Genomic DNA, 23039 nt, shown 5'->3' with positions numbered 1-23039 from the left:
AAATAAATAAATAAATAAAATAAAAATAAATAAAAGAAAGGGGTAGAATGGTTGTAAAGAAAGATGCTCAAGAGCACTGGAAAAAAGCATAAATCCATCACAGCCTCTTGCAACGGGCGATTGCTTTGAATTGCGTTAACAGGCTTGATATTTAAAAGCCCACTTGATGCTACACGTTTTAAGTTTTGCTGATGTTGTGTGTATACTGAAGTCAGAGTAAATCTCACACATGCGAGGCCTATAGGATTGGGCCACGAATGTCAATAATATGTGCACGATGATCACATCACGATAAGCCTATGCCCCCTCGGGCTCTGTCTTCAAGGATCACTCTAAACAAGAGAAATCATTTTTGTTTAGGAAGAACATACTGGTTTCTACAGCATTCTAACTTTCCTTTCCAAATTCGCTTCATTATCAATGCGCGATGGCACGCAAAATCTCTGTAAAAAAACTCCTTTCCCTATGTTTGCTCTACCAATATCAAAATTCTCCTTCCTGGTTTAAAAAAAAATGCAGCATTCCTTTCATTCTTGTGAATTCTTTTCTTATAATGATAAAAATTCAAGATATCTTTCTTTCTTATTATTATTATTTTTTTTTTTTTTTGCGTTACGCGGGCCTCTCACTGTTGTGGCCTCTCCTTTTGCGGAGCACAGGCTCCGGACGCGCAGGCTCAGCGGCCATGGCTCACGGGCCCAGCCGCTCCGCGGCACGTGGGATCTTCCCAAACCGGGGCACGAACCCTCGTCCCCTGCATCGGCAGGCGGACTCTCAACCACTGCGCCACCAGGGAAGCCCATGATATCTTTCTTTAAAGAAACTGTACTTAGAATACATAGAACTCTTTCTTTAAGGAGATGAGATGCAGATACACTCATCCCATGCAGTGCACTGTAAACATTTAATTCTGTAAATCTTGCCTTTCCTCATATAGTTCATACCCTTTTGATAGAGAGAAATACGATAGAGCTATGACTAGATGCAGAGGTTATCTGTTGTGAGTCTGATTCGTATAAAAATTTGCTTCAATCTGCATTGAAGATGCAATCTGATAGACATTGCTTCAAACTATCTGGAGAAAGAAAAAATTGGACCCTATTATCTAGAAGATTCAATTCTCGTAATGAACAACGCTGGCCTCTGCTGGTACCCGAGGTTGTGGTGAACGGGGTCTACCTTCTAGATTGCTGAAGGTGCTTCCTGTACTCAGGTGGATCTCCAGGCACTTGGGATTGGTGATGGTCATTTGTTGATGATAAGTGAGCTGTAAATGTCTGAGGGCACCTGGATGAAAATCTCTACTCTAGTGATGGACTTAAATGGACCCGGATTACGGCTCTGGAAACTGCCATTTCTTCAGCTTGAATAAATTTAAACTTGTCTGCTTTAATACCACAATTTTAAAACGGTCTTTTCTTTCAATAGTGAGAAGTTAAGAGTAAAAAGAGAGTTGATGAATTTCAACTAAATTTTAAGAGTTTACAACTGTGTTCTGAATACAAACACAGATTCCTTAAAGTTTATTTGCTTTACGTCCCTGTATACATTATCTGACTCATAAAATGCAGTTGAAATTACTTGAATAAATGGGAAATGCAACCTTGATATTCATAGGAACCATAAATCTTCTACCCAGAAAATACTGTGTGTCTACGTGAAAGCAACTACCCAGAACTTTATGCAAAGTTTGTGCATTTGGTCCCCAGTCATTCTGAAAAGAAAAATAAAATAATATTTGTATTTTAATAATGCTGGGATTATTTTCCTTCTCCAAGCAAATATAAAATTACTTTGATAATGCACTTTGTTCTACAGCGGAAACTAACACAACGTTGTAAAGCAATTCTACTCCAATAAAAAAAAAATAAAATTACTTTGATAATGTATGCCAAAAACGGCATGACTGAATAAGCTAGCCAACTGTCACTACAAGGCAAGCTTTCCTGCCACTGCCCCTGATGGGTCTTATCCTAACCAGTGGGAACAATCTCCAGAACACTTGGGCCATTCTTCTTAATGTCAGCTGGTGGTCAACACTGATCAAGACCTGTAGGGCCTTTGCTCCCAGAAGCTCCCATCAAAGAACCTGGAACATATTTAAAAGGGAAAAAATTGAGGCCAACGCGGGCTAAAATACTTGCCTACATTGTCAAACGAGGGAAGCAACAGAGATATATAAAGACTTGCTCCTACGTTTGTCCAAAGGGCCCTGGAATAGTGTATAGTGAAAGAAACTACAGGATGAAATGTCAATACAGACAAAGCAGAGAATAACTCGTTGGATTTTGGAATTTAACTTTGGGAACTAAAATTCATTCACATAATGAGAGTGGTCTTATCAAAACCGGAAAAGGCGAATCCACTGTTATCAAAAGCTCACTGTTACAGGCACACAGGCCTACATAGAAAAAGAAAAGTAACTTAGTCACTTCTGACCTCAAACGTATTTGAAATAGTGACCATGCATATCTCATGAACCAGTGACTATTTTATAAAATATTGACATTTCACATGAAGTAATTTGTAGTTGTGGCTTTTTCTTTTCCCTCCCTCCCACCCTCCCTTTCTTCCCTCCTTTTTTTCTTCCCCAAATGTGTTTGAATCATGAACTTCCAGTGGAAATCACTCTTACTATATTTTTGCAAATCATAACACTGCAAGCTGTATAATACATCTTAATCTCTGCCTGAAAATATAGACACCATTTTAGGGAAGAATAAGTATGTTTTGCACACAACTCGTCTGTCTGAAATACTTTCTTTTTCAATCCCGAATACCTTTCTTGTTGAGATAGTCCAGCATCGTTTGGAAAGCATTAACACACCAACAGATGCTCAGACTCAAGGGACTTAATAGGCATAAACCTTTTTTTTTTCAAATAATTGCAAAGCTTTGGTTTAGCCTTTTGCATACCTTACATAGTTAATTACCTAGGCCTTAATGTTTACATGCAATGAGAGTATCTACAGCTATAAACTACATAATTTATAATTGATGTAAATGGGTGTTATTATGTCAATTAGGCAGCTGTGTCCTCCACCTCTCGGTAAACAGCTTTGAGTGATAAACTGACTTTGCAGAGAGAGGTACCTTCTTTTCTTCATAACAGATAAAAATAAATTACCAAGGTAGACCAGGCTGTCCAATTGTTCTCTGGTGAGGTGGATGGAAAATCCAGGCCCTTTCTTTTGACCTGTTGACTGCAGCAAATGGTCAATTTCGTCACGCAGCACTGCCATAGCTTCTGGGTGCCGTAGAAGGTAATACATCGTCCAGAACATAGTTGGAACGGTGTTTGACACAGAGGCCCAGAGCAAGCCTAAATGATGTGCTGGGAGAAAATAAGTGAAAAGGAAGATTAATAGCGTTTATTACACTGATTAGATTTGCAGTGTGCTAATTAAAAGATGTTAGGACACAGACCCAGCCAAGGATCAGTGCATGCTAATGAGGACCAATAGGCTTCTGAAGTCTAATTTTCTGCCTAATGAGAATAGTTTAAAATGTAATGTGTGTGTGGTGGGGGAGGGGAGGGGGGGGATGAGATAAGAGGAGTAAGTGCAGCTCAGTTATACTCTTTCTCATTATCCCCGTTAAGTACCTTGCATTACCATCTCGGCAAAAAAAAAAAAAAAAAAAAAAAAAAAAAAAATCAATTATCACAAAGGGTTGTTTCAGAGTAAAACATTTTATCATTAGCCAATTAGAAAGCATAAAAATTCTCAAGGTCACCATTTTGTCTTTTTATTTCAAAGGTCTATTGTAAATTATTTTATTTTAGACAAGTCATCATTCAGAAATTTCTTACCTCCTATTTCAGGGTCCTTGGGCGTATAGTATTTCTCCAGGATATCTTGCCTCATTTGAACAACTTCTGACCATCCTTGTAACTTAGCTAAGTTTTCTGTTGTCAATTGTTTTATAAGTTTCGTTCGAATAGACTTGATGTTTCCTAGAAGCTCAATGGGTATGCCTGATGCTAAATGTGTGAATTTGCCATCAAATTTAAAAAAATCATCTCTTAACTCAGTAATAAATGTTTTCCTATCGCCAGCGAGAACATTTCCATGTATGGCTGTAAATGTCATCTCAAATATTACTGAGCTGCAGAATGTCAGCAAATATTCCGTGTCCCAACTTGTGGTTTTTAAGAGTTGTGGTTCAAAAACTTGTTTTAGAGCCTGCATTGTGTTTTCCAACAGTGTGTCCAAATGCTTCCCTCGTAAAAGTTGATAGCTAGTATGAATCTTGTCGTTCAGGTCATGATACGTCATCATCTTTTTGACAGAAAATACTCTCACTAAGAATTTACTACTAAACATTTGAAAGCTTAATTTTTGATTTTTTACCACTGACTGGTACTGGAAAGGGTCCAGGATAAATGTTATGTAATTTCCTAAAAGAAATAAATGAGAACATGAATTCATGTGGTAGTAAAACAAAACAAGGTATCTGAAATTTGAGAATATCTTAATCAAAATTAGAAAGACCTTAATAACTCACATCTCAAAAGATGCAAAGTACAATAAAAATCTATTTGATTCAAAATTCCACTACATATTTCCTTTTAAAATGGAAGATGGTGGGAAAACGCTAGAAGCTTGAAGTTAAATATTCTGAAATTCTTAATGATTTTCAAAAAGATAGTTTATTCTTCAAATTTTTATTTTAAAGAACTACCAAGGTATTTAAATTATCTTTTAAACAGTCTCAAAATTCATTACTTAAACACGTCTCATATTTTTCCCCAATAATACAATCAGAAAACAAACAAGCAACTCAAATTGGTAAGATGCTACTCCTTTACTGATCACTTACACTGCATAAAGAGCTTTTTCATACTTGGTATTATCTTAGCTTTGATTGGATACAATAATTTTAATTCATATAAATGAAGATGTGGTACGAAGCAGGTACTCACAAATGAACGTCTAATTCAACAATAACAACAAATCACAAATACCAAGGTTTTCATTTTATCGATGAGAAAATAGTAGCTCAGGGAGATTTAGTAACACGTCCAAACTCTCATATTGATTTGTGACCGAAAGAGGATTTCAAAACTAGAACCCATCCAATCACGCTTTCATCCATTCATTCATGCATTCATTCAACATTTATTGACATTCAGATACTTGGTTGGATCTCTTTCCTTTTGAGATTAAGACGTAAAGGAACCACTGTATTGTTATGGACAGTAATAGAGCAGAGGTGGGAACACAGTGTAAGGGCAACAGGAAGTGGAATATGCTTCGGTCAGCCTGGAGTTATCAACAAGTGTTCTTTGAGGAGATGACATTTGGCATTTTCATGTATCAGTCCAGACTTAGGGTACTGGTTAAAAATACAGATTCCTTCCCGATTCTGATTCAGAAGGCTTGAAGGTGGGACCTACAAGTCCCTCAAGTGATTCTTATAAGAAGGCACATTGAGGAACAGAGTCATACTGTGGTCTGTCTCTCAAAACTGGCACGGATCTTGGAGATTCCTAGTTGCACCCTCTCCAGCATTTATCAGCTAAAGAAAGTCAGGAGAAGTTAAGAGCCAAGATCATGCCGCCATTTTTAGTGGCAGAGCCTAGACAAGAAGACAGTCCCCACGCACTGTTCTCTTCCTTACACAGTGCTGACTCCTTCTCACTGGAGGGCTGCTTTAAGACTCCTGCTAATTAGAGGTAATATGTAGGCAGTATTCAATGCTAGCATTAATAAGTCTTCCCTTTCCAAGAACACACATGAAATTTAGATGATCCTACAACTTTAATGCTTATTTGTCTTCTAGAAAACAGTAAATAATTAGACATGAAAGTTTGTCGAATCAGCTATACTTAGCTCTTCACCTCATCGTTCCTGTGTGCGTGTGTGTGTGTGTGTGTGTGTGTGTGTGTGTGTGAAGCTTTCTTAGATGAAAAACTTCTCGCTCGTTATTTATGGTAACTCAAACAGCATCACAGAAATTAAATTCAATTTGGTACCAGATTTAGGATAAAGTTTTGAATAATTTTCAACCTAATCCTAGAAACAGGATAAATGTTTTTTGTTTTACAATTTTAAAACAGAGTTTAAGTTTTTAGTGTACATGAATATACGTGCTATAATTCTTTTTCTAAAAATAAATCGTATGACTTGAATTGTATTCACTCTATTTCCCCTTAATTTATTTAATAAGGTGGGCCAATCTAGGAATGAGGGTAAAGCTAGAAATGACTACTCATTCTGGTCAGACCCTAAAGCTGTATCTACACAGTAAACTGGATGTTTCCCCCCACCCCGCCCCCGGAGAAGAAAAAAAGGGAATCCATTGGATTTGGGCATATTTTATGACACCTGCTTTACCATGGCAGCTTAATTAAATAAAATTGCCAGCATCTGCCTGACAAATAATTGAAAAAAGAGTGAATTCTCTTACTTTGCAAAAGATATAATTTTAGGCAAGGCTGTGCATTTTCACAGGTGGTGATTCATACTTTTCTCCTTTCACTAAACAAAAGGATTTTGCTTATAAATATCTTTACAGAGTTATTTTAAATTAGTCAGTAAAATTCAGAGAATGTATAAAAGGCTCAGTCTGTAAAACATAATTTTTAGAGAATATTTTGAATTTTTTTCTTACCTATTTTCTATATTCATCAAAATCTAAGTGGAAAGGCAAAACTGTATTCAGCCACGGCAGCAGAAGCCACTGGCTATTGGCCTACTGAAGTAGAGGCTTCATGTACTTTACAGTTTTTATCTAGAATTCATCAAAACTACACATATATTCCCTCTCTCTCTCTTTCTCTATCTCACCTTGGGGGTAAGGATATGGGAAGAAACTATAAGGTTAATTTCAAATAAAAACAGTAAAAGCTAAATGCAGAAAACATTGTCTGGTTAGCAACCAATTTTAATATTTTTTTAATAAACAGTTTGTTGCATACAGGTTCTTTTAAAAAATCATTACTGATTAGTTTAAAGCAATTTGTAGATACAATTCTCACTCTTTTCAAGACTCTTTACACTCGGGATCTGTATTTTCTTTTTCTCATTCTTATTTTGATTTTCTTCAACTTCAAGGCATTATGCTTTACCGACTCTCTTATCTGAATAAGATGTGGATTGCTGAGTAAGACCTTTTGATTTTCTGGATTTTACTTTTTGAGTGGGTTTGGAAGTACTAATAACACTGGAGATGCTAGCTGGCTTTCCAACTTTTAATCTTCCGTATAAACAATTTAAGCTAAGTTTTCCAAAATTAATATTAATTTAAACCATCTGTCCACCATCTGCTAACGTGAGATGCAAAACCAGAGTTTCTTTGTAATCTTTAATCAGACAGTTAGGAAAACACATATACATTCATAAAATGAATTTAAATTTCTTAACAAAGGAAATTTGAAAAGTTATTCTAAAGGCCATGGATTCTTGGAGCAAAAATAACTTTTGTTCCAGTGTGGTTTCATGTAAATGAAAGCCAAGTGTCAACAGGCAAGTTGCCTAGTTCACGAAGATCACAAGATAGAAACAATATCCTTTGCTGTGTTTTCAGAAGGGAGAAGAAAGCTATCAGCAGTTGATGTGATAATATTGATTTAAAGAATTTCAGAGTTTGCGTTTGTCTAAAATATAAAAGTCAAAATGAGGCTTATTTTTGTAAAAAAATATACGTATATATAAAACCATCCTTTTGAGCAGTAAATTTGAAATGGGGTCAAAATTTTTAATGTATTCTTTACCAATAATTTCATTGTCTTCCTTTCTTAGGAGCTGGCTGGGCCTTAAGATAGTAAGCCCAGCATTCCTGAATAACCTGCATACGATCGTTTACTAACTCAACAGCCTTTTCACTCCCTGCAAAATTACTTCTTTTAGGAAGGTGAAGCTACATGATGCCAAGTATGTCACTAAATGTTAAAAAAAAAAAATACGTCATTCACTCCGATGTCTTATACACAAGAAGTTTGACATCTGGATCATTATAACCTGAATTTTGATGCTTTCATTTCAGATATTTGGTGCTGTACAGAAACACATCCAAGAGAATTCAGAACAACTATTTGACTATTTGAAATAGAAATGCCCAGTCAAGAAATATGAGATAAATTGGAATTTTAAAGAAATTTTCCATAACTATAACCTTTCGATCTCCATGTTTAGCTGGCTCTTCAATAGCCGTTTTTTAAATGTCAAGCGGAAAATATTCATTAGAAGAGTGGACTATGAACCAACTTTTTATTTTATGAGGATGAGCACATTATACTCCCCCTCTTATCAGGGAGATTTCGCTCGCTGTTGACAATGATATACAGTGGTGCTTCGCTGGGGTGACATCTAGGGAAAACGATTCCGCTGCACCACCACACAAAACCAATTAGAGAACTATTTTCTGCGACAGGTCACGAATTTACGTGGTTTCTCATGAAAAGATGTACCTTTTAATTTCTTTATTAAGATGACATCCATGTCCCTTGAGACTTTGGGGGATGACAATCATTTGCTCATCACGCGAGAACATACACTCACTGAAATCACATCATGGGACAAAGGGGGGAGACACTGTTCCTCGTTTCACATTTTCCAAATGAGCTATTTTGCAAACTGATCATTAGAACCACATACATTATAAGAATTTTTGACAGGAATTTATTCAAACTCTTGGAAGAAGCTAAAGGGAAGTAGCAGTTCGTATTCAACTATGGTTGTCTACTGTTGAGTTTAAAAAGATAGCCATGGCCAAATTATTTCAACATTAGAAATTCAGTAAGCTTCTCAGTATCTAAGATGAAGATAGCAAGTGAAACTGGTTTTTTGTTTGCTTGTTTTCTTTTTTTCTTCTTTAACATCTTTATTGGAGTATAATTGCTTTACAATGCTGTGCTAGTTTCTGCTTTATAACAAAGTGAATCAGCTATACATATACATATATCCCCATATCTCCTCCCTCTTGCTTCTCCCTCCCACCCTCCCTATCCCACCCCTCTAGGTGGACACAAAGCACCGAGCTGATCTCCCCGTGCTATGCGGCTGCTTCCCGCTAGCTATCTATTTTACATTTGGTAGTGTATATGTCCATGCCACTCTCTCACTTCGTCCCAGCTTACCCTTCCCCCTCCCCGTGTCCTCAAGTCCATTCTCTACGTCTGCGTCTTTATTCCTGTCCTGCCCCTAGGTTCTTCAGAACCTTTTTTTTTTTTTCAGATTCCATACATATGTGTTAGCATACGGTATTTGTTTTTCTCTTTCTTACTTACTTCACTCTGTATGACAGTCTCTAGGTCCATCCACCTCACTACAAATAACTCAGTTTCATTTCTTTTTATGGCCGAGTAATATTCTATTGTATATACGTGCCACATCTTCTTTATCCATTCATCTGTCGATGGACACTTAGGTTGTTTCCATGTCCTGGCTATTGTAAATAGAGCTGCAGTGAACGTTGTGGTACATGACTCTTTTTGAATTAGGGTTTCCTCAGGGTATATGCCCAGTAGTGGGATTGCTGGGTCGTCCCATTCTTCTTTAGATTCTTTTCCCACATAGGTTATTACAGAATAATGAGTAGAGTTCCCTGTGCTATGCAGTAGGTCCTTGGTGATTAGCTATTTTATATATAGTAGTGTGTGTATGTTAATCCCAAACTCCTAATTTATTCCCCCCCAAGAGTGACTTTTTAAAGTGAAGAATACAGTTTTGTATTATGAAGCCAAAAGCTCACTCAGAATAGAAGCCCCAGCTATGGCCTTTATTTGTATTATAGTAAGTATTTCATCAGCTCTAAGGTATTGGGAATTTCCTCATCAAATATTTATTGTGAGTCAATCAGTGCTGAGCTCTGAACTAAATGTTGGCAGTAAAGAAGTTAGAAAATAATGAAGGGAAATAGACAAGTGAATTAGCAATACACTCACAATTTATTAAATGCCTTGACAGAAGTGATACTAGGAGTAATTGGAGCCTGGAGAAGAGGCATCAAACATACCATGGGGAGGGAAATGGTCAGTGAAGGATTTCGGGAGGAAGCGATACGTGACGATGGCCTCAAAAGATGCATCCAAGTCGGTCATCTTTCAAGGATGACCCAGAAATAGAAGAACAGCATTCTGGCAGAAAGAACCACAACAGAAAAAAGAGGCACAAAAGGACATGGTATATGAGGAGGAAATTCCAACAATTTGGTGTATTAATGGTGCATTAAAGTAGCAAGAGACGGGGCTGGAGAGGTAGGTGGAACCTAGACCCTGGAGAGCCTCATGAGGATCACCATATACACTACAATGTCTCTGTTTCTAAGATGCAAGATTTTTTTTCCGTTTCAATTCTTCTGAAATCTGAGTGCATATAATTACTGTTGGAAGAGACTTGCCAGTTGCCAGCCAAGGGAGTAAGATGCAATGAAACAAATACCACCTATTCATGTGGGAAATTGACGATGCTGACCATTTCAACCAGTTGGATCATTTTTTTCCTCCCAATGACATGGAAATGGTAGCACAAAAGTGAAGTTGCTCTATGTACAAAAGGTTGCTTCGGATACTTGGCAACGTAATTACAGTACGAAGAAATTATCTAAATTCTTTAGGAATAGAACATAAAATTCCAAGGACTGTTAGAGAAAGATAAAGGGGGTTGAACAAAGAAAGAGGCATATGTAAATGTGACCCAGATAAGGAATGCTCAGCATCGGTGGAAGACCCAGGAGGTACAGTGTCAAGACAGTGAAGGAACAGTGTTTCGAGAAGGAATGAGGGATCAGCTTTGTGCACCAGATAGAGAGGTCCAGGCAGGTGATGGCCCATTAATGACCTCAGCAAGGCACAAAGCTGGTTACAGCTAGGAGGTCTCTGGGAGCTAAACAACCGGGGGCAGCAAAGGTAGGTAACTCTTTAAAAATCTAGATGCAAAAGAGAAAAAACAGAAGTGAAAAGTAACTAGAAGGAAAATACAGGAAAGATTAAGCATGGTTAGAAGCTTAGGGTAAGGACCCAAGAGAGAAAATAATGAAGATACATATATGGGAGGGAGAAATAATGAAATGCCAGCCCAGAGGAGGCAGTAAGGGTCATGGGGACAGGTAAATGGATTGTCTTGAACATTCTCTGAAACTGGAGCAGAGGTGGTAAGGATAATTGTGAAACATTTGATAGATATGTGTGGATCTGAGTTAGAGCATACCTGATGTCTTCAATTTTCTTGGGAAGGAAAGTGAACTGTGTTACAGAGCCCAGTAAGAGATGGAGAGCTAGAACACAGCTTTCCTGCCCTCCACCTGCACACCTACCCAGAAGTCAGAGGGCAGAGGCGTGTAGATAATCTACTGTGTAGAGATTAGCCTTCCGGGACATGCACGGGGCAGACTAAAGTGAAGAAAAGGAATGCCTAGCCCAGGTGATAAGCTGATGTGGAAGACTGTATGCAAACATGGCCACGAGAAACTTCTTCTGTCTTTCTACATGGGCTCCTTTGCAATGTGACTCTGCCACTCTGCCCAGGAAGAAGTGGAAATCTATTTTCCTAGCCTTGAATCTGGGTTGGCCCGTGACTTGCTCGTACTAAGAGAATGTGCTGGAAGTGAGGTTCTGTAACATGTGAGCCAAGGCCTCAGGAGGCCTTACAGATTTTCCTCTCACCCTCTTGAAATACTAGCTGCCACATAAGGACATCTTCTTGAGGACGAAACATCATGTCGACAAGGAGGCCCAGCCAGGCATGTGATGAGGCCGTCTTGGGCCATTTAAGCCCCAGTCAATCAGCCAGATGACTCAAGCCACACAAGTGACCTGGGCAAGACCAGTTGTTGTTTTCAGGCATTACATTTGGGAGAGGTTTGTTAGGTGGCCAGAGATAGCTGCTACAGCTGGAGAGCATGGGCCTTAAAAGAGGATGAGCTGAGCACATTCCAGCTTCTCTCAGCCCAGTGATGTTGGGTTACGTAGTGATCCTGCTGTGTGTTTTTTCCTTGTTTTGTAAACATTTTATTGAAGTTAGAACCATAACAAATATATTTGTTTTCACCTGCAGGATTATTACTTTATTTACATCTGTGCTAATGAAAGCTGTGGAACATTCCTAGACCCACACTGCTCTCTGTGCACTGAACCATAACAAATACTTTTAAATTAAAAATATATTCTAGATCCACGGTTGTCAGGGGCTCAGGAGGAGGGGAAGAGGATGAATATGTGGAACACAGGGGATTTTTTAGACCAGTGAAACGATTCTGTGTGATACTGTAATGGAAGATACATGACATGCTGCATTGGTTAAAACCCAAGGACTGGACAACACAAAGGGTGGGCCCTAGTGTAAACCACAGACTTTTTTAAAAAATAAATTTATTTATTTAATTTATTTATTTTTGGCTGCTTTGGGTCTTCGTTGCTGCGAGCGGGCTTTCTCTAGTTGCAGCGAGTGGGGGCTACTCTTCATTGCGGTGCGCAGGCTTCTCCTTGTCCCACCAGGGAAGCCCCAGGGAAGCCCCTAAACCACAGACTTTTCATGTTGTATCCATACTGGCTCATCAGTTGCAACAAATGTGCCACACTAATATAAGATGTTCATAATAGGGGGAATTATGATCAGGGGGAAGAGGAGATATATGGGAACTGTCTGTACTGTCTGATCAGTTTTCTGTAAACCTAAAACTGCTCTACAAAATCAAGTCCATTAATGTATTCTAGCTTTTCAAGAAACAATTCTTAAAGGCAAGCTAAACCAAACCAAACGACAGGTGATACCAGGAGAGTGGGGTTCCCTAGGAACCCTCAAGAGAATTCTAAAATTTGTTTTTTAATGTGAGGATTACTATACTCAAAAACATAGTTTTCTTTTGTAGTAGCCTACAAATAAAACAATAATGTACAAATATTCCATATTTTGCCTAGAGAAAAATATAACAACATTAAAGAACAAGTGAGAAATTATGATACAAGTAAGGAACTTATTGAAGTGGCCACTTACCCCCAAGGAAAAGAGTGAAAACATCACCATACTGCTTTTGAAGAGTAGTCATGAAACCTAGGGGATCTTTTTGTAATTTCAGGGCTTCTCCAAAGTAAGGAAGCCAGCCTTTTATCAATGGAGGTTCACCAGGTCTCCTATAGAAAAAAAAAAAAAAGAGAGAGAAATTAAATCATTGTTATTTTAATACCTGTGGGTCATTAATCCAGTCTAGAAGTAGACTGGATGAATTGTACAGATTTTTTTCAGTTATTTTATTCAATGATTCGTATATAATCATAGACATGTATTTATTGAGCCCCTCCAGTGTGTGTGGCTCTGGGGCAGACAGTTCCATTTACAATTTTTGGTGAGCAACTTTTGTGAGAAATTGTGTCTTGTGAGGCCCAAGTGGTTGGCTGAAATGACAGACACATTCAGTAAACATTTTGTGTTTGAGCGCTCTTGCTGTGCTCTGGGGGTTAGATGTCAGGTAGTTTAGTTGCCAAAGTAAAGCTCTTTGTTATCAGATTTCAACTAGACTGGAATTACGTAATTAGAAGAGGGGAGATTATTAATCTTGAAAAATCTTTTATGCTGTTTAGAACAATAAGAACTTCAACATTATTTCCATGAAGGGTGTTTTGTTATATTCTTTTATGAAGATTTTTATTCAAACTACAAATAAATAGGAATATTTGTCAAATTTTACAAGATAACTTTTTTAACATATGAAGTGTGTTCAGTGAAACACTGAAATGCTGTGAATTAAAAACCAACTTTCTTCTTTTTTGACCTATAATCCTAGCAAAACTGGACTTCAAAATTTCTTCCTTGGGACTTCCTCGGTGGCGCAGTGGTTAAGAATCCGCCTGCCAATGCAGGGGACACGGGTTCGAGCCCTGGTCCGGGAAGATCCCGCAGGCCGCAGAGCAGCTAAGCCTGTGCACCACAACTACTGAGCCTATGCTCTAGAGCCCGTGCTCCGCAACGAGAAGCCACCGCAATGAGAAGCTCGTGCACCGCAACCAAGAGTAGGCCCCGCTCGCCAGAGCTAGAAAAAGCCTGAGTGCAGCAACGAAGACCCAACGCAGCCAAAAAATAAAATACAATAAAATATTTCTTCCTAGTCGTTTCTTTGGTGAACTCAATCTGATTTAAAGTTTAAAAAAAGATCCAAAGCCATCTTATCCTAGAAGGGATTAAAACAAATGTTCAGGAGAACTCTGATGATTCTCTATCCCATCTGTGAGGATGACTTATACTACACACAGGACAACCCATTTTGATTAATCACAAGATATTACAAGCTCAGATCTAATCAAAGATCAAGACTATGTTCGTACTCAGCATGGAATTCTATGTAGCTAGATTAACCCTATCAGAAGCTTTTATTTTCCCACAACCCAACATGGTAGAATTAAAGTTAAAAGAAAAAAAGAAAAAGAAATATCAGATTTTTCAGGGGAAAAATAAACTGAAACAAAATAAATCCAAGGTGTGATAGAAATAAAGGAAATCGGTATCAAAACTTTGCTTTCTGTTTTTGGAGGACAGTTTATCTTTATACTAATTTACAAAATATATGCTGTTGTTTAAATACATATACTTAGAATAGGAAGACAGGAAACACTGCGTAGAAATGTGCATCTTATTCTCCACCCCACTCCCCATGATTTTCTTGAATGCAACTTGAGCAATGAAGACTTGCTTTTTTGAGAAATATAAAAGTGTACCAAGAAGACACTATAACAGTTAATTTTATGTCCAAAGATTAATAAACGAGAAAAGACTGCACATATGACTGGAGAGTAGATCCCCAGCCATAGCATGTAGGCTCCTCACCAATGACTTTTCCAAAATCTGCAAGTGATCTAGTTCACAACATTTCCTTTCAAGATATGAACTCTCTTCCGTGGCCTACTTTCACTCTGTTTTGTTTAATGTTACTTCAATGCTGCACTGTGACAAAGATTTTGAAAGCCTTTTTGTCATATCATTATTTAATGCAACTAATTTCATCCTCTGTCATGCGGTCCAAACTTGTATTCTTCACGGGGTTTCCGAGGGGGTAAAAGACGGAGCTCAGAAATCCAGGGGAATATGAACTTAACATTCAAAGCGAGGGAACACATTAGAAAACCAATTTATTGTTACAAAGATGAAAGGGTCATCATTCCTTTCAGCTGTGCTCATTCTGGCAGAAATCAGCCTCAAACTATTAAACACCATGTCACAACTGTGCATATTTTCAGGAAAAAATATAGCGCTAGTTCAACTTACGACCCATCGAAGACAGATAACAGGAATCTGTCTTCATCAGTGTATTTGTAAAAATTATTTAGGGAGGAAAGACATCACCATAATGGTCCAGAAAGGCCTGCTGACACCTGGCACAGCACAAATACTGCTATTTGTCTCTCTCATGCTCTGTGACTTTGAAAATGAAATACCGACTGCTCACTGCTGAGTGAAGGGATGGATGCTTAACGCTTATTGGTGGTGCTCCAGTTCCAAAGATTAAGAGCAGCAGGTCATGAAACAATGGAGGGTAACTAAAAAACTCCCCCAAAATCAATGGTCCATATCCCTCTTGTTCCCACTCAAACAATATACACCTCCTCAAATATCCTCTTTACTATTTAACAGACCACAAGGACATATCCTGTAAATTACACAAATTAAAGCTTACAAAGGTTCTCAATGATTAAACCCATGTTCTATGCATAGACCACTGCATCAATGCTCGCAAGGTCTTCCTTACAAGTTGTAGGACCCATCTTAAAGTTTATGCAAAGTGTCAAGTACGGTGCAAACTTATCTGGAAGCAAAAAGTGGAGAAGAATCTAAATACATAAAATAGCTATAAAATATAAAAGACATTTTAGACATTTTCCTGTGGTGAAAAAGAAGCACATAAAATTTAAGAGTGGACCAACACAGAATACTTGGTTTCTAATGATATATGAAGTTCGTCTTTATGCTACACCTTTCATTAAATAAACAGGTAGAAGATCTGACCTGTCACACATTGTTCCACTAGACATTTAAAGCCTAACACTTTCCAAAGCAATCTATACTTGTCAAAGTAATTTCTTTTCCATTTTTCCCTGATCGTTCTAGGCTAGGAATCCCAGTTATTGAAATAACCTCCTTAGCAAGTAGGGAGCAACCTTGATACATGCACAGAAATCCAGGAAAAATAAAGTTACGTGTTGATTAAAAATTTATAAAGACTTAATATATTCTTATCAGGTCACCTAATATCTGCAATGTTACCTTAATAATTTTTTATTTTTCCTAATTAACAAAGATTTCCTTTGTGTGGGTGGTTAAAATTTCAGAAATTACACAACTGAAGGGCATTGCAGTAACCGAAGATATCACTGACCTTTGGAACAAACTTTGCTGTTGAGCAAGGCACTTTTGAAGCTGCTCTGTTTTACGCTTCCTTGACTTACTCTGGAAGCTACTTAACTGGAAATGTCGTTTGCCTTACAGTGTCTCTTAGAACTGTATTCTTGAAACACCCTCTATTCCTCCACTATTTTTTGGCTCCAATGGGGGCACTGGATGCCTAAAAATGTTCCCACTACTCTGGAGAGTTAAGGATCAACATGCTCTTCAGGATACTGGGGAGAGGGAGCCTCACTGCAGGGCTGTGGATGGAAGGTTCCTAAAGAGGAGTGTATGGAAGACGTGTCTGAGCCTTGGCGTCCTAGCAGCCTCAGCAAGCGCCCAGGTGCAGCCAAGCAAGCATAGAAACACATGCATTGCTCTCTCTGGAAACCAGGTGAGTGACCACCAGCTGGAGCTCTCCAGTAAGGGATACCAAGGGGGAGGACCACCCAAAACCCTAGCCAGGAGGCGCCCCCAGGAAGCAAAGATGAACAGGCATGAACATCTGTACAACAGGACTCACCAGATCAACGGGAAGGAAGGGGAAGAGAGAATCCCAAATCTCACTTAATCTTTGCATAAAAGAGACCAAATTTTAAACAAGAAGTGACTGAGCAACTTCTCACTGCAAATATTCAGTGTTTTCTGCCATCAGGAGAAATAAGGGCTTGGAAATTTGAGTTCAGTTAAAAGAATTAAAGTTACATTTCTGCACATCTGACTTGTCCTGGGAAATTTTAAATCCCAATGCTAGCTATGTGTAGATAGATGCTCAGTTCCTTCCCCTGAATGAGAATAATAATATTCAATTTAGAGATTTACCAATCAGGCTGAGACAGAGTATTTGAAAGTAGCTGGTACACAGAGCCGGGTGAGTTTTCTTGTTATTTGTATATTGCAAGCAGTGCCTGGAAGTGGTTTTGCTCAGCCTGGACTCTTTGGTTTGTCAACCCTCCCTGCTTATCTCTACCTTTCATGGAGCTGCTCAGGGTTGAAGCACGGACTTCCCTATCCTTCCAATCGCTGGCTAAAAGAAGTTGTTAAATGCCCAGATATACAAAGACTCAATAACTTCAGGTGAACAGGCCCGAAGTCTCTGCAAAGAGCTGACTTTCTCAAGGAAAGAATGATCATTATTCAGAACAGCTTCACCAGGTGTGTGTTTGCTTATGATGAGGTTCTCTGGACATGACCTGGTCCAAGAGTTAATGAAATTTCTCTGCATAAGATGCAAACAGGAATTTGGGGGGTGGGCATTAAGGAGCAAGAGAAATAAAGGAAGTGGAAGGACAGGGGAAACAATGGTGAGGCCACATCACGCTAAGCTGGGCCTCTGAGAAGGACCATGACAGGGTGAACGGCACGGCAGGCTAGGTTGCTTACAGGAACAGATGTGACCAATCTTCAACTCTAAGAAGTTGTTTGCTGGCCTGGGAGCCACATGGCCTTTTTCGTCTGCAAACATTCATTATGAGTCTGTTAGACACACCACATAAACTTGTGTCAATGGCAGCTGAAAAAGTTGAGGAGTTAGGGCAGCGTCCCGCTGAGGGACTCTATTGGGTGGGGGGAAAGGGTCAAGTGCATGTACAGGAGGCAAACATAGTGGGAAGATTGTGAGCCAGAGGCACCAGCTCCTCATCCTGCTTTGTAAAGAACCCTTTGGGTATTAAAAGGAGAATGAAAACCCAAGCTGCAGACTGGAAGAACAATCTTTGCAAAACGCACCTCGAATAAAGGACTAGTATCCAACATGTACAAAGAACCCTTAAAACTCAACAATAAGAAAAAAAATTTTAAATGGGCAAAAGGTTTGAACAGACATCTTATCAAGGAAGATATGCAGATGGAAAATAAGCATATGCAATGCTCCACATTGTATGTTATCAGGGAACTGCAAATTAAAACAACAATGAGATACCACTACACTCATATTAGAATGGCTAAACTCAAAACATGGACAGGCCCAGATCCTGACAAGGATGTGAAGCAACAGGAACTCTCATTGCTGGTGGGAATGCAAAATGGCGCAGCCACTTTGGAAGATAGTTGACTGTTTCTTGTAAAACGAAACATAATACCATACAACCCAGCAATTATGATCCTTGGTATTTTCCCAAGTGAGTTGAAATTTAGTGTCTACACAAAAAACCTGCATGCAAATGTTTTCAGCCCATTTTTCATAACTGCCCAAACTTGAGAGCAATAAAGATGTCCTTTTTTTTTAATAATCCAATTTTTAAAAATTTATTTTTGGCTGCGTTGGGTCTTCGTTGCTGCACATGGGCTTTCTCTAGTTCCGGCAAGCGGGGGCTACCCTTCGCTGTGGTGCATGGGCTTCTCATTGAGGTGGCTTCTCTTGCTGCGGAGCACGGGCTCTAGGTGCCTGGGCTTCAGTAGCTGCAGCACACGGGCTCAGTAGTTGTGGCGCGTGGGCTCAGTAGTTGCGGCGTGTGGGCTCAGTAGTTGTGGTGTAAGGGCTTAGTTGCTCCTTGGCATGTGGAATCTTCCTGGACCAGAGATCAAACCGGAGTCCCCTGCAGTGGCAGGTGGATTCTTAACCACTGTGCCACCAGGGAAGTCCCAAGATGTCTTTAAACTGGTGAATGGATAAGCAAACTTCTATATAAGTCCACATAGTGGAATATTATTTAGCTATAAGGTGAAATAGCTATCATGACCTAACAAGACTTGGAGGAACCTCAACTACATATTGCTAAGTGAAAGGAGCCAATCTGAAAAGGCTACATACATTATGATTACAATCCTATGAACTGGAAACAGTAAAACTATGGAGATTGTTAAAAGATCAGTAGTTGCAAGTTGTTAGGGGAGAAGGAAAGCAGAATGAGCAGGTTGAAAACAGGATTTTTAGGGCAGTAAAAGTATTCTATATGTCACTGTAATGGTGGATACATGTCATTATACATTTGTCAAAACCCACATAATGTACAACACGAAAAGTGAACCCCAATGTAAACTTTACGACTCTAGTTAATAGTAATGAATCAATGTTGAGTCAATTGTAACAAATGCACCATAGTGATGCAAGATGTTAATAAGACGCAAAACTATGTTGTTAGGAGGATCAGGAGGAGGTTTGGGGAACTCTGCAATTTCCTCTTATTTTTTTGGTAAACCTCAAACTGCAGTAAAAAACAAAGCATATATATAATGAATTTTAAGCAGGAAACATATATCAGTTTCCATTTTTTTAAAAAAGTTAAAGAGATTTTTTACAAAAGACAGGCAATTCTAGATTTTAGGATTGGTCAGTATGTAAATTGGTCCAATCTGCAACTTTTTTTTTTTTTTTTTTAAGGGTGAAGAGTTCTAGAAACCAAAAAGTGAGAATATCTACTGTGGATTACCCTCAACCATGTTAGGTCCATTTCTCGCTATGACCTCATAAGGAGCCATTGCAATGGAATTCCAAGCACCTATTTAAGACCCTGCCTGGACTAAGTTTTTTTGTATCTTTTAGCTCAGGAAGCTGGTTTTCAGTGACCTGAGGGACTTGGACCAAAGTTAGTTTCTTCCTTGGCATTGTAGGGTTTTTGACTATTTTGTTTGCTATTATTTTTTTCACTTTTCCTTTACTCTTCTTGATTTCGCTCATTTTTTTCTTTATTTCTTTTTCTCATTTGTCTTTTTTCTTTACTCTATACTGTTTTTCCCATTTTTTCTTTATTCATTTTTCTCACTTCAAAAAGTTTGCTTGTTAATATTTGTTGTTTGTTTATCTTCATTTTTGTCTGGCCCTGTGCTTTGGTTCTATTATAAAGATCAGTTTTTCAGGTGGGCTTTGGAAGTGATTTTCTTTTGAGGTGATTTGGATCAAGTTTTTCACCAGCTTTTCTCAATTTTAAGCTGAACTTGGGGCACTTTGTCTATGCGGTAAAAGGCAATCCGCTGCAAGGCCTCTTGCCTCCATCTCTGCCAAGGAGGAGGATGAGACCCATGTGGGCAGTGACCACTGACAAGGATACCTTCACCAAGGTGAGGTGGCCCCGGCACATCCTGATTGGGAAAGAGGTGGCCGTGAAGATCATTAACAAGAGCCAGCAGAACTCCTCGGGGCTCCAGAGACGATCCCACAAAGTCAAGATAATGAAGGCCCTGGGTCACCCCAACATGATGAACTTATATGAAGTGACGGAGACGGAGGAAACACTCTACCTTGTCGTGGAGTATGCTGGCGAAGGTGAGATGTTCCATTACCTGGTGGGTCATGGCAGCATGAAAGAGAAAGAGGCCCCAGGCAAATTCTGGCAGAGAATGTCCACTGTACAGTATTGTAGCCAGAAAATCCACCCTGGGTGCTGACTTGAACGTCAAGGTTGCAGACTTTGGCTTCAGCCACGAATTCACCTTTGGCAGTAAGTGGGATACACTGTGTGCCAGCCCCCCACCCCGTTGTGCTGTCAAGGCCAAAAGGAAGATGGCCTCACAGTGGATGTGGGGAGCCTGAGTCATCCTATAAATACGATGGTCACTGATCCCTGCCTTTTGATGGACAGAACTTAAAGGAACAGGAGGAACAGGTACTGAGTGGAATCCACCATATTTCCTTCTACTTGTCCACCGAATGTGAAAACCCGCTCAAGAAATTTCTCACCCTCAATTCCAGCAAGGGAGGCACTTTTTAGAGCAAATCACGAAAGTTCCCTGGATGCCTGCAGCTCAAGAAGGTGAGGAGCTAAATTGTATGGAGCGACTCCCTGACTACAAAGCCCCTGGGGGGCTGAGTTGGTGGCGTCCCCGGCTCCACAGTGTGAGGAAGGGTGAGCAGCAATGACAAGATGTGAAGGTCTCCGCCCTGAGTCCGTATCCACAGACAGAGACACTCACCTCAGAGTCCATCAGTACTTACTTCTCAGAGAAATTTGTTCACAGGACACCTTTACGTGAATAAAGCAGTTAAGCAACCACAGGCACAACAGAATAATATTATTTTCCTTAAAGAAAATATGGGAATAGAAATGCAAAGACTCTAGTATGCTTTAAGATGTTCATGGCCGTTATTCTGGGGTGGCGAAATTATAGGGGTTTGGCCCTCTGGTCATGTGACTTGCATGACAAAAACATACTGCTTTTGAAGATTATTTGTCACTGATTTTGTAGGATGTCTCTCAGTCTGGGTTGTCTGATGTTTTCGCATGATTAGACTGAGGTTGTTAACGTTTTTGGAAAGAATCTCACCGAAGTGTGCCCTTCTCAGTGTATTGCTTGGAAATTTAAAGAAGATGCTATTACAGTGTGAGCATGAAAGGCAGGTACAGAGGGCACTGTCTTCTAAAAAGCAGTCGATGGCAAAAGCTCTACAAATCAATCAAAGGCAGATTCTAAAAATGAGCGCAACGTTTCCAAGGTTGGGGAGAGAAGCAGCAACCTGAGGTTCACCCTGAGGATGGGCACAGCCCCTGCCACAAACAACCGCACTCCAGAAAGGAAGAGCAGACCCCGGGGCTCAGACTCTGTAACTGTGCAAAGCACGGACACACTGTGCCACCCGGATCCCCCATTACTTCTTCCAGGGTCCGGGCAGCCTGCAAATGGGGCAGGCACAGCTGGTTTCCGTGACAGCCACGGGAGGGCGGGGTGCTCGCCACAACTGGGGTGGCAGCTGCTGGGCTGTGACAACCTGATAGACTCTTCAAGGCTTTGAAGGAAGAAGCCTTGTGGCACAGAGGACGCTGTCTCTTCCCCCCTCACAAGACTCCAGTGCATCTCATGCGCACAGTTAGGGAACAGGTTGTTTCCCCTTGTAAACGATAAATCATATATGCTTTAGGACTCTTGATTCATATGCTGTACATGTATGATCTGCTTAATATTTGTTTACTGCAAGAATCAGACCTCCTGTAATCTCTTTTCAGGATGAACATTAATCCAACTCTGTCTAGAAAAATTATACAATTCATTACCATAAATAATCTCCATGGTACCCTGTGCTTAATCTTCATTTCTTCCCCAGTCCTATAATCTTGCAAATCCACCGGTGCTGTGTGATTGGCACCTGGTGTTCACACAACCTCTGCCTCACAAAAAATTCCTGGATAAAAATGCCACTTTTCAGTCTATCAATGATTCTATCCTCGGCTCTTTGGTAACTTCTGTACCACTCTACGAAGATCTGTTAACTTTGGCAGTCAGAAACAAGGCCTTTACTCTTGAAATGTTTTGGCTCTATCAGGATGACAATTGACTTAAAACTTGACTTAGTTTCCCAGTGGCAAAGATATTCACCATTCAAGCACTTTTGATCAAAGCATTAAATGTAATGGCAATGTAAAAGCAAGCAATGCTTAATGGTTACAGACTTCTCCATTATTGGCATGGAATCAGAGCAAAACTAATATGAACATAACTAAATGTATCTTTACACCCTAGAGCATAACTCTTCAAGCCATATTCCAGTTGAATCTTTAACTGTCAGTTCATCTATGCAATTGTGTGATCTGAACAAAGCTTTGTCTGGACAATGTGTCTTCTAAACTCGATTCCATTAGCAGATTTATACTAATGCCTTGATCAAGTGAGTGATTTGTAGATGCTTCTTTGGCTAAGAAGCCAAACCACATCTGTGTAGGATTTTACTCTGAGAGGTCTATGACTGAGGGTTTTTTTGTTTGTTTGTTTGTTTGCTGTGAGGAATGCCCAGGTTGGCACCATGGAATAATAATGTCAAGGCATATTTTATAAAACTATAATTTAAAAATT

At 39.4% G+C, this 23039-nt stretch overlaps 1 protein-coding gene across 2 annotated transcripts in view; it reads right to left on the bottom strand.

Moving 5' to 3' along the window:
* Positions 1 to 23039, bottom strand: part of CYP7B1 (cytochrome P450 family 7 subfamily B member 1) — a 211106-nt gene that overhangs the window by 14696 nt on the left and 173371 nt on the right. For both annotated transcript variants that reach the window (XM_024127004.2, XM_024127005.3), the window contains 3 exons: positions 12939 to 13075; positions 3812 to 4399; positions 3128 to 3334 (listed from right to left, as the gene is read on the bottom strand). In XM_024127004.2, the coding sequence (XP_023982772.1) occupies positions 3128 to 3334; positions 3812 to 4399; positions 12939 to 13075 (932 nt within the window). The remainder of the gene's footprint in view (positions 1 to 3127; positions 3335 to 3811; positions 4400 to 12938; positions 13076 to 23039) is intronic.

This window comes from Physeter macrocephalus, chromosome 15, assembly GCF_002837175.3.
Source record: "Physeter macrocephalus isolate SW-GA chromosome 15, ASM283717v5, whole genome shotgun sequence".
Lineage (NCBI taxonomy): Eukaryota > Metazoa > Chordata > Mammalia > Artiodactyla > Physeteridae > Physeter > Physeter macrocephalus.
Note: the sequence above shows the minus strand (reverse complement) of the source record. Positions and strands in the feature narration are given on the sequence as shown.